Source organism: Pimephales promelas, chromosome 20 (genome assembly GCF_988280905.1).
Source record: "Pimephales promelas chromosome 20, fPimPro1.hap1.1, whole genome shotgun sequence".
In the NCBI taxonomy this organism is placed as follows: Eukaryota; Metazoa; Chordata; class Actinopteri; order Cypriniformes; family Leuciscidae; genus Pimephales; species Pimephales promelas.
In genome coordinates, this window is record NC_142788.1 from 8,592,145 (window position 1) to 8,605,212 (window position 13,068).

General features: G+C 38.4%; 1 protein-coding gene across 7 annotated transcripts in view; it reads right to left on the reverse strand.

Annotated features, from left to right (window-relative positions):
• anks1aa (ankyrin repeat and sterile alpha motif domain containing 1Aa) overlaps positions 1-13,068 on the reverse strand; it is a 203,890-nt gene that overhangs the window by 70,170 nt on the left and 120,652 nt on the right. For all 7 annotated transcript variants that reach the window (XM_089124473.1, XM_039664005.2, XM_089124472.1 and 4 more), the window contains 3 exons: positions 11,862-11,982; positions 9,809-9,852; positions 9,153-9,252 (listed from right to left, as the gene is read on the reverse strand). In XM_089124473.1, coding sequence (XP_088980599.1) covers positions 9,153-9,252; positions 9,809-9,852; positions 11,862-11,982 — 265 coding nt within the window. The remainder of the gene's footprint in view (positions 1-9,152; positions 9,253-9,808; positions 9,853-11,861; positions 11,983-13,068) is intronic.

The window sequence follows — 13,068 nt, forward strand, 5'->3', positions numbered from 1 at the left end:
TCACATCTGTGGTTGTGCTCTTGCGTAGACTCTGTTTCTGGTCTAAACAGAACACTCCAAATGCACAAACACAGACCATGACCATGAGATAAATCTGACTCTAGGAAACAGATATAACCCAGGTGGCTGGGCAAACAGCCACCATACCAGCGAGATATCCTGGTGTTGCATGTGGTGTTTGGTGACCAGAAAACCAAGTCAGCCCTGTCAGAGCCTAAGGTCAGAAACATTCTGTATGCAAGAATACAAACATACAGCAAACACTTGTACAATACTGCACAATACTGGAAGTAAAAAACCTCAAGGGCGTGACACTGTTACTTTCATAACTTCTCTGGTGCAATTAAACAGGATTTATCATTATTCCCCCCAAAGGGTTAACTTACTAGCAGGCATATGTAACACAAACCTGCCTAAACCTAATTTCCATCTGGGTCACGGCACCAATGGTCCTAATCGTACTGCTTAGATCAGGATTTGATCCAGAGTCAACCAACATTGGAGGCAGCTGTGAAGAGCACAGCCTCCAGTGCAAGAGTTTAACTCCAACTGTAATCAGACACTTCTGAACCACCTAATTAGGGTGCTCGGATTACTTGAAAACAATAGCCCATCGGTTTGGCTACCCCTGCTCTAGGCTTGCCGCGATAGACGGTGTTGACGGTGTTACCGGTTTTAAGCCCCATCACCGGTGACATCACTTTCCCACCGTGACACCGCGATGTCTTGACTTTTTTTTTTTAAAGTATTCGTTTTTGCTAAAATATTTATTTGAATTAATTAAAAATAATCATTTTCAATTATTTAGTTCTGAAGAGAGCATTATAATTAAAAATGAGCTGCGCAACGCGTGTTCAAATTACAGAAAAGCAAGATAATGGCGGAAGATTTGGTGTCAAAACGCAATGCAAAAGCGCCTGTTTGGCAATATTTTGGCCAATATATATTAATGTTAATAAATGACAATTTATAGTGTTTTACTTTTTCTTACTAAGGTCCGTTTTGAAGTTTTTATTTTATATTCGTCTCTTTTTAATTGGTTTTATCTCATTTAAACTTTGTGTAATTTATTTAGGCCTATTTTATTTTCTTATTTGTTAATAAACGTTTTATGGTTCTTATTTGTTTGGGCCCACAGTTTGCCGATTTTCACTTTTTTCAGCCTATGCATGGGGTTATTTTTATTCGTTTGTTATGCTAATAAAAGTTCTGTCTATAAATAAAAGTTTTACTATCAGCGAGTTGTTTTTTTTTTGTCCATTCAAGCAATTGACGCTTATTTCGAAAGTGAAAGTATAACGCGCACGCATTTAAAAGCTATTTAACCCCCCCCCCGCCCTGCCCTCCACGGTGACACCGGGATTACCGGTGTTGTCACACGTCGATTAACCGGTGGGAAATTTTCCTCACCGCGGCAACCCTACCCTGCTCTAGCGTCAACCACTATGCCACTTACTGGAAGGCCAGGGGAGGAAAGTTTACCTGCACAGCTCTTACTAGCTGGCCTCCATTACACTAGCTATAAACATGTCGACAGTTAAACCAAAATCCCCTTTCAAGGCAAATCATTTCACTGTGTGGAATTTGGGGATAAACTCTATTTTCAAGGACATTTTAAGTACACCGGCTGTCGAACAGAATGGAGAAATATCAAGATTTTAAATAATCGAGGGTTTTGCCCAACCCTCCAAGTACAAATACAAGAGAAAACTTCAGCCAGCTTTAGTGCAGTTGATAAGGTACATGAAACATTAATACAATGCAACTATTCATATAATCGTTCATGGTTTGTGTAAAAAAACAAGTAAGAAAATGTTCCACCTGTCTCACGTTGGTGATGACAAGAAAATAACAATCAAAAACAAATGTATCTGTCATATGGAAGAAGCCCCTAAATCAAGCAGATATTGACCTGAACAAGTTCTATACCATTCTCACACAACACCATCGATCACCTTTTGATAACCAACGCAAAATTTGGATCTTGAAGCTAAACCAGGTCCGTTAAGTTTGACAATGCGAGTTTCTGTTAAAGTTACATCATCTCAGCGATAATGTTTGGTTTACAATCAACTACAACTTAGCAACTCTCTCCTGAGAGCTTAAGATTTCAAGAATTGTGAGTGAATAAACCGCCCACTCAACGTGTGCAGAGGGACATTCAGACACACAAGACCAGAACCATGAGTCTAATCACTTTCTCATGAAACACACCCAAACACACACACAGATTGGGCCTTCAGTCTGTGACGTCATTTTAAATCAATAAGACCCTCTGGAGAAGATGAAGTCAGCGCTGTTCTCCATCCAAACCCAAGGCTTTAGCATCAACACTACACATTGACAGAATTTTTCCATGTTTACTCTAACAACATGTCCGTTTCCAGGAACTACATGCATGCACTGGTTAAATCATCCAATGTTCAATTAAATAAAAGCACTGTGGACATCAAGCCAAAGAACACCCTAGCTGTTTCTAAGCCTAGCGCCTCACAATCTGCTGTATACGTAACATTTTAAGGTCACATTAGCGAAAATTCTGTGAAATTTCATGAGAAAAATATGAAGCACTGCTCACAAAGTCACTTTCAAACCTATAATCTGTCTGGAAATGTTTTGCCCTCAGATTCCAATCAAGAGATTGCGCAGATTCCTACTGAAATCACTGGAGAAGTTTCAAAACATTTCACCAAGCAACAACAAATGTACAGCTTAAGCAGAATACTAACTGAGCTGAAACGGATCTGAAAGCCTTTAAATACACGCCACACAAATAGCGGTCCCATGTGAATAACACAAGTCTAACACTTCAATTCAAACAGAGTTTCAAGATAGTATCTTGCCAAATATGCCACACTGTAACATGTTTAAAAGTGAATAGCACAGATGTAAGAGACAATATAGGCTATTTTAATGACAACACATTTAAACCAGCCTAAGGCGATTTACTGGTCTTTATTGTTCCCCAAACTCAGGCAGGCTGGTCTGGAAGATAATCTCAAATCAGCTTAAGCGGGTTTAAGAGTTTTTTCTAGAACTCTTTTTTTTTTTTTCAAATCATGGTCAGTATTTAAAGGGTTATTTCACCCAAAAATGAAAATTAAGTCATTAATTACTCACCCCCATGCTGTACCAACCCCGTAAGACCTTCGTTCGTCTTCGGAACACAAATGAAGATATTTTTGATTAAATTTGAGAGCTGTATAACTACCACATTGGCTCCTAAGGGACTGCCTCTTGACGGCCCAGAAAGTCAATGAAGAAAATGTTTAAATATCCCAAGTGACTACCGTGGCTCAACTATATGTTTTTCAAGCGACGCGAATACTTTTTGTGCGAAAAAACAAACAAAAATAACGACTTTATTCGACTATTTCTTTTCTTCCTTGTAGGCCAGAAACGAGATTTCCTTAGATTTCCACGACGCATGCGCGAGAATTGCTATCTGCTTACACTACTCCAGATCGCAATTCTCGCGCATGCGTCGTGGAAATCTAAGGAAATCTCGTTTCTCAAATTTAGCTCTCAAATTTAATCAAAAATATCTTCATTTGTGTTCCGAAGACGAACGAAGGTCTTACGGGGTTGGTACAGCATGGGGGTGAGTAATTAATGACTTAATTTTCATTTTTGGGTGAACTAACCACCATACAATGAAATGAAAGTTCATCTATCAAGTCAAGTCACCTTTATTTATATAGCGCTTTTTACAATGCAGACTGTATCAAAGCAGCTTCACAGTGATAACATGAAAGTAATGCAACACAGATCAATAATATTGTTGAATATTAAATGTCCCCAACTAAGCAAGCCAAAAGCCAAGGCAACAGTGGCAATTTCTATAACACACTATAACACACTGGCAATTTCTATAACACATCAAAAATCTATAACACTTCTCATGTTCCTGTTGTAAAACAAACTTACATAACAATATAGCACATTAGCTACTATAGACATCCATCTTTAGAATATTGTCTTTGAACTTTGAACAAGTTCTGTATATTTCTATGGCATCGCTGTCGAAGAGTAATTAGCTAATGAAGTGGATTAATTGTAGAGGTAACGAAAGTTATCATAAGTATTGTAATCTTTGAGGCGAATGTCATAACAAATGTCAGTAGACCGAAAAGATTTTAAAATGGGCAGTTCATTCATAAATACAGAAGATCGCAGTGGAAATACAAACCAGAAGACAAAAGACGACAAGTGCAGCGCTGAAAAGGGGCGGTGCTGCATAAGGTCTATAGAGCTAGTAAGTCCCGCCCATCCGTAAAACTCCAAATGGACCTCTAGATTGAAAAATCGTCAATGCAAGTAAATGAGAGAAAATAATTATTATCTGATCCCGTTTGAATTGTGCCATGAATGTGAACATATGTTGTCTGTGAATTTTTTATATCATTTCTCATGTAACGAGTTTGACAGTTTATTGGATGATTCGTTGGCTAGCAGTTGTGGAATAGACATAAAGAGAAAGCAGGAAGAGCTGTAGTCCACAAAGTGCTCTCACACAAAGTCTAACTGTATGAAAATTCTACCTGCTAAATTGTAGCATTCTTTACACGAAAAATCATATAAAAAATTCACAGACAACATATGTTCGCATTCATTGCAAAACTCAAACGGGATTAGAAAATAATTATTTTCTCTCATTCACTTGCATTGACGATTTTTCAACCTAGAGATTTTTCAACCTAGAGGACTAACCAGCTCTATAGAGTGGTGCAGGTATGACATCACTTTGTAGGCCAAAACCCGAAAGCGAGTTGTTATTTTAGCACTTCTGGTTTCATCGTCCCAAAGTCAATGTGTTTTTACAGGAAATGAGGTTTTGGTTAAATGGCTGAAATAAGGTCTGCGGTGAACAGAAGCTCAAGACACTTACACGTTTTATTCTATGACAGGGTTCCCCAAACTCGGTCCTGGAGGGCCACTGTCCCTGTATAGTTTAGCTACAACCCTGATCAAACACACCTGAGCAAGCTAATCAAGGTCTTCAGGAGCTAAACTCTGCAGGGACAGTGGCCCTCCAGGACCGAGTTTTGGGAACCCTGTTCTATGACATAAAATATACATCGGGATTACCCCACTCATGATTTATTGAAGCCGTTACACGTCTTGAAAAAGGCAGATGCTAACCAGTGGCTAATGGGACTACAGAGAGTCTATCGAGGAGATTAAACGTCATCACGCAGAACAGGTGAACTCAGGCCTTGTTATGCTGTTAATTGTGCTCTTATAAACTATTCTACTCTAAACGCTCTCGGAAAATGTTTTTAGGTAAAAACTGAAAGAGTTGTGGGAAGCTTGGTGACGGTGACATTGAGTACGTTTACATGCAGCCAATAACCCATTCAAAACCGGAATATTAGCAATAACCCAGTCGCAAACTGCCATGTAAACGCTGGCAAAAATCGGAATATGCTCATATCCCGGATTTTAAAAACCGGGATATTATACCTGGGGTACCCCTTTTCTAACCCGAATTTTTGGTCATGTAAACGCGTATCGGCATATCCCCATAGTGATTTGTGTTCTGCGCATGTTCTATTCGCAAGGAATCTTGGTCTTTTGAGTAGAGAAACTTCTCGGCGCATACAAAAATCTGCGTGCAGTGTACTGGAAGTAAACATGGCGTGACGCATGACAGCATACTTCTGGAGTGAGGTCAGTAACGTTACCAGCATCAAAGCACAGACAAAGGCGATTGCAATCTGCTCAGAACTATTCATTATCGTCGTGCTGCTGCACTGTAAAAAAATATTTTCAAGATTTGTTATCACAACATATTATCTTGTCAAATCAACTTTATAATAATTTAATTAGTTGAGATAACTCATTATTTTGAGTTTCTGGTGGTTAAATTAATCTACTTCATTGTATTAACTAACTTTTTTTTCAGTTCAATCAACTTAAAATTTTAAGGCAACCCAGGTTACTTACTTCAAATTAAACCAACAATATTTTTTTACAGTGTAGTAAATCAAAACATTTTTTCTTTTGTCAAATCAACTTAAATAATTTATTTAGTTCAGATAGCATATAATTTTGAGTTTCTGATGGTTAAATTAATCTCCTTCATTGTATTAACTCACTTTTTCCAGTTAAATGAACTTAAAATTTTAAGTTGTTGTCTCAGTTAAATGAACTTAAAATTTAAAGCTGTTGTCTTTGGATACAGGAAGAAGAATCGGAAATGATTCATATTGCGTCTTAAGTTTGTCTGTACGTCCAGACGCTAACCGCGCGCCGCCGTTTACATCGGGATATTGCAATTCCATGTATACAGGAGAAACTCTCTCTGCTCATGCATCTAAACGGGTTATTCCTAATGTTTCAGAAGCCCGAATAATGACCTTAACCCGACCATAACCAGAAAATTGTAACCATGTAAACGTAGTCAGTGAAGTCATGTGACCGTGGTGTAGTTTGTTTATAGCCTTTAGCTTTTTACTTCTGGAGACTGCATTTAGGCTTCAAAAATGGTGTTCATCTGCGATCATTATCTCGATGGACAAAACGTGCAAGAGTTATAAGCTTTTGCTGATCACAAAGCTTGTTTTTACTTTAATCCAAAAGCCTATGGAAAAATCCTATTGGGTTTTTTCTCAAGGGAGTCAGTGCGATGCCAACTGCAGGTCGTCCAAAAAGTGACGCCATACCCACACCATACAACTACTAGGAATAATCTCTAGTATTTCACTCATTTAAAAAAAATAAATAAATAATTGAAGGCTGTACTCTATGTATATAGTGTTGTACTGAGCAAGTTGAACACATCCAAGCACACTTGAGCAGTGCTGACATCTGATGAGCTGCAGTAATGTCACCCGTCAGAAAGCTCTAGGGTAACAGTCCTCAGCTGTTGCATCTCCTCAGCTAAGTGCTAAGAGCTTCGTGCCAACGGTGAGAAGCGTTTATTAAAACCGGGAAAAGATGTCTAATACACACATGCTTTTGCACTCAGGATGAAGCTTTCATCTCCAAAGCACTAAGGTCAGAACCTCCTTCAAGTCCTCAATACATCAACGCATCTCTCCCGCTGTGAGAAATAGGACAAGCTCACACCCTGTGATTTGGGTGTGTGTCTACAGACTGATTTCCTGCAGGGTAATTGACAGGTGTGGAGATGTCAGCTGAGCTCTATGAAGCTTAAGGGACGAGAAGGGCGACGAGACGAGACGCTCTGCTGTTTGTTTTGAAACACGAGGAGAGTGCGCAGGGGCTTCCAGATAACTTCCACTGGCATATCACACATACCAACGCTAAGCAAATCCAACCATATTAGAACAAGAACTTTATACAATGCTACAATATACAGGCTTTATGTGTGCGCAAGTTTCACCTTTAGAGTGAAACTAAGCTGTAATGGCATTTCTCTTGGACTCTTGGTCAGCAATGCTAACTAGAGTCGTGTTACACTGAGTAAACATTGTTCTAAGTTAGGCAAGGATTTCTGACTGACGACTTTGAGGATCAGAGAGGGACACAGAGGCAAATGCATTCGACTAATGTCCACTTTTGTGTTACCATCCTACCAATATTCTTGCTCCAAAACTGTTGACAAACGGAGATATTTTGGAATAGTTCACCCAAAAATGACCCGGGTTCGAATCCACTGTGAGACACTAATGTGTCCCTGAGCAAGACACTTAAAGGGTTAGTTCACCCAGAAATGAAAATTAAGTCATTAAATACTCACCCCCATGCTGTTCCAACCCCGTAAGACCTTCGTTCATCTTCGGAACACAAATAAAGATATTTTTGATTGAATCTGAGAGCCGGATCAGTCCTACATAGACTGCCTAAGGGACTGGCTCTTGACGGCCCATAAAGTCATTAAAGAAAAGGTTTAAATATTCCATGTGCCTACAGCGGCTCAATTATAAGTTTATCAAGCGACGAGACTACTTTTTGTGCGAAAAAAACATAAATAACGACTTAATTCGACTATTCTATTACTTCCTTATGGGCGCATGCGCGAGAACTGAGACGAGGACGTTCTTCTCCTTCGACTACTTTTTGTTACCGGCTGCTCACCGCTTAGGAGTTTTACCGCCACCTACCGTATAAAATGATGATCCATATATAAGGCGCTCCGGATTATAAGGAACACTGTCGTTTTTTGAGAAGATTAAAGGCTTTTAAGTGCACCTTATAGTGCGGAAAATCTTATACGGTAGGTGGCGGTAAAACTCCTGAGCGGTGAGCAGCCGGTAACAAGAAGTAGACGAATAAGAACGTCCTCATCTCAGTTCTCGCGCATGCGCCCATAAGGAAGTAATGGAATAGTGGAATAAAGTCGTTATTTATGTTTTTTTCGCACAAAAAGTAGTCTCGTCGCTTGATAAACTTATAATTGAGCCGCTGTAGGCACATGGAATATTTAAACCTTTTCTTTAATGACTTTATGGGCCATCAAGAGCCAGTCCCTTAGGCAGTCTATGGAAGAGTGATCCAGCTCTCAGATTCAATCAAAAATATCTTTATTTGTGTTCCGAAGATGAACGAAGGTCTTACAGGGTTTGGTAAAGCATGGGGGTGAGTAATTAATGACTTAATTTTCATTTTTGGGTGAACTAACCCTTTAAACCCTAGTTGCTCTAGAGGCGTGTGACCTCTAACATGTATAGCAATTGTAAGTCTCTTTGGATAAAAGCGTTGGCTAAATGAATAAATGGAAATGTAATGGCAATAAGGAGTTGTTGTACTTCCACATTCTTTGGAAAGGAGCAGCGTGAACATTCTTCAACATTTCTGATTTTGCATTCCACAGTAAAAAAAAAAATAGGATTTTTCTACCTCATTATTTCAATCACAAATGTGTCAGAGAAAGCTTATGTTTAGCAAGCAAATGCAAATGTTTTTTTTTTCTTTTCTTCCCCATGACCCTTTAGGGGCTCCGTAGGAATGACAATAATGCATAAATAATACATAAAATACATTTTTCCTTTAAATGCAACCCAAAAGTCAGTCAAGCATTTAAAAGAGTAAGTAGTCAAATTTGTTTGATAGATTTGGTTGTTAAATTGTAGTTGTCACTTAACCTGTTAAACTGTTATTCAACTATGCCAGCAACATTGTAAAGGCCAGTTCTTCGTGTTTATGGTGGCATTAGGAAGTGAGCGTTCACATATGCACACACTTACCTCCAGACGTCTGGCCCGTGCTAAAAAGAGGAGCAGGCGGCTGCAGAGTGTTTGTGTTGGATGCTGAAGGTCGTAGGTCAATGTGTGTGGCGGTCTTTCGCTGCAACAATAACACCAATATTCACACATTAACGAATGTCTAGCTTTTAACAGATGTGCAACCACACACACACCAGATGCTGCATACAGATGATAATTGACTGGCTACTGCACACTAGACAGTGTTCGGACAGCGTGACAAATTTGAAAAAAAGTAAATAAACAACAAAGATCTGTTTCAAAAACTTAAAGCTTCCTATGCAGGCAGGGTTTTAAGGCATCATGGGTAACTCCAGAATCCTGAACTCAGTTTCGCTGTCTCCTAATATAGTTTTATATGTTTTAGCAGCATAGCATGTACAGTATCTTTCACAAAGGAGCCAATACACGAAATACGAGACGGCGAACAAGAGAAATGTTGATTATAAATAAGCATATTTCATTTCAAAAAGTATTATTTCACCAAATAATTGTGTGCTGTATAGTTTTATGTTTTTAGAGTATTAAGCTTTTAGCCTAAATGCCTAAAGCGTTTTAAATCACTCACTTATAAAGGAGCCATGATAGCATGTTAGCCGTGGGGTTTTGGGACAAGCCTAATAATCAATATTTCTCACCTGAGGTAGGACACTGTTGGAAGTCTTGGCTGAGCTGTCCACATCTGGAGATAAAGACATCAAGTTATGTCAATGATAAAACAAACAACAAAATATAGCAAAAGAAAGTTAAAACATCCTGTAAATATGAGATATATTGACTGACTTCACTTTTAAGACATTCCCTATTAATTTGAAACGGTGTTATTTTATCATTAGTAGCTTATTTTCAGTTTTTATTTTTATTTGAGTTTAAGTTGTGTGTGTATATATATATATATATATTTATTTATTTATTTATTTATTTATTTAATTATAGACCCACATACAGTACACGCGCCTAAAGGATTATTAGGAACAACAGTTCAATTTCTTATTAATGCAATTATTTAAATCAACCAATCACATGGCTCTTAAATTTACTATTAAATAGCTATAAAACCAAAGCCATTTGTCTAGCCAGGTCGTGTTCTATATTTGAAGTTGTCACAAAAGTTTTGGTGAAACCTATATATTTAAATAAAAAAATAAAAAAATGTAATTTCTCTTTCAGAATTTAACACATTTGTTCTATCACGAAACAGTCACCAAATATGGAACCTCGAGTCTCAGACCATTCCGACGAAACGCTTTTTTTCAAATTTGAAAAAGATTTGATTCTAAAATAGTGCAGTAAGTTTTGTAATATGAAACATGACAGCGCCCACTAGGGGGGAGGAGCCGGCTTAAAGGTTTAAAATAACATTTACATGTTAACAATGTCTGATTTCAAAACAATTTTCACAGGATGAATTTTGAGGGTTTACGTTTTCAAATGACACCTAATTTATAATGATTACTAAAACTTGATGGGGGGGGGGGGGGGGGCAGTAAAACAGGGGACACTTACAGTTAAGGCCTGTTTACACTAGCATGATAACTATAAAGATTCTAAAAATCGTTCTCCATATTAAAGAATCACAGAGTTCACACCACAGCTATAACGATAAAGATATGAGGAACGATATCGTTGGGATCACTTTCAGAACGATTTTTTTCCAGCTGTCCAACGATAAAACACTGACAACCAATCAGAATCCATACTAATTTAAAAGTCTCGCACATTTAAAATGGCAGATGACATTGCAGAGAAGTTAATCGTTGAGGTACAAAAAAAAAATCCTCCACTGTTTGAAAACACCCTTTTCAAGGATACGTTAAAAAAGACGGATATGTGGAAAGCAATCGGTCGTATCCTGGGAATAAACGGTGAGAAGTATTCACAGATGCAGTTTAGCATAGTGTTATAAAATTACCTCAGGAAGGCTAGTTGACAACATTGCTGAAGTTACAGTGAAAAAGCTGTTGTATACATAAAGGTGTTGACTAGGCGATGTCTTTATCCCATCATTGACTTCGTCAGCTAAATCCACTGTTAGATTTAACAGTAGACTTGCTGGATTAGCTGTTTAGATGCGCTCCCAACTCCTCTCATCTTTTAGGATATCGTCTACCCAAAAGCGCCTGTTTTTCTTTTGATATTTGTTTGTAACGTAAAGCAGCAGCAGCAGTCATCCATTTTCGCTACTTTGAAACCTCAGCGCTGGCGCGAGTGCTTAGAATAAAAAGCCCGTTATCGGTCGTTGGTGTGGACGCATGTATAGTTCTCTTTATCGTTATCGTGCCTTTAACAGGTTAATTGGTTTTTATTTTAGTTTTAGTCATTTTAGTACTTCAACTTCTTTTCATTAAGTTAAAAGACAATATTTCAAGATTTTGTTTTATTTCAGCTTCATTTCAATTAACAAAAATGATTTTTAATAGTCTTAGTTTGCAATAACAACGTTCTGAAATCACTTTTTTATTCTTTCAAAGAACGACTAGATGTAACATCTGATCTAATAGCATAGCATAACATTGTTCATGTTTTCAGTGATGACAGCATCATATATTTATGAGGGGCATATGCAAATTGGCTCATGTTAAATAAACAAAGTGGAGGGGTTAATCTACAATATATAGCTTGTTTGATGTCTCAGAACCGCATCGGATGACAACCCAAGGTCATGTGGGAAATGCGTAAGAGTGTCCATACCGCTCTTGTTTTGTGTGTTGTTGGAGGTTTTGGTTTGTGCAGTGACTAGCAGTTCATATGGGTGGTCCTCCTCTTCCAGGGGCTCGACGCGTTCATCCACACTGCTGTTAGTGTGAGCTGCCTGCAGAGAGAGAGAGAGACTCAATTCATGCAGAAAACACTGGCATATAAAGCAATCGCTCACTCACAGTCCATATTGCTTTATGAGCAGCAGCACTGTGAAAAAGATGACCTTTCTAATAACATTGCCATTTATATGGCACAGTCCAGCGAGTCATCATTTAAGCTGACACTGCATGAACATATAAAACAAGCGTTGGATATTCTGGCCTGGTGTTTCACAAAACTGAGGGAAGAGTTGTAAAGCTTTGAATCTCAGTCTCCATCCAGACGCAGAGACCGAGCCGGAGTGTGTCCGTGTTGGTCATGGGCTCCGGAGTCTTTCAGACAGAAGGTTTGCTGTGTGTTTCAGAGACCCACAGCATTAATATTCATGAGGATGCTGCTTGATTTGGGTAGACGTGCGGAAACGGCAGTCAGCGAGTGGAAAGACAGATTCAACAGCCTCTCCGCCACAATATTCATTGTTCTGCTCTCCACCCTGTGCACTGCCGCCAATGATTCATATACAGATTAAATACAGATCATAACGTACAAACAAAAATAGTTATTTTTTTTAAAGACATGTTATAGTATGTAAATATCATGGCAATTATTCACTATATTTTCATGGTATTATTATTAATTATTATTTTTATGTTGATTAGCCATTGAAAACCTATTATGTTTTTGTTGCAGTTTGTGGCTATTAGTTTTTTGTTGATATGGGTGGTGATGGCGCAGTGGGTAAGACACATGCCTTTGGTGTGAGGTCCCTGAGCAAGACACTTAACCCCTAGTTGCTCCAGAGGCGTGCGACCTCTGACATCTATAGCAATTGTAAGTCGCTTTGGATAAAGGCGTCAGCTAAATGAATAAATGTATATAGAGAACAACAGTTAGGTTCCAGAAGTAAAAACTTCCACAGGGAAATTGATATAGATTATGAAAGGTAATTTATAAACTTCATAAAGACTGCCTTCCTGTGAGTTTGTTAATCCATGGCCCACATTATTTCAGCTTATTTTCAAAATAATCATGTTTAACAGCAGAATTCATGGTGAAAAACTACATTACCCCTGATACAGCAAATTCCACCAATCTGAGG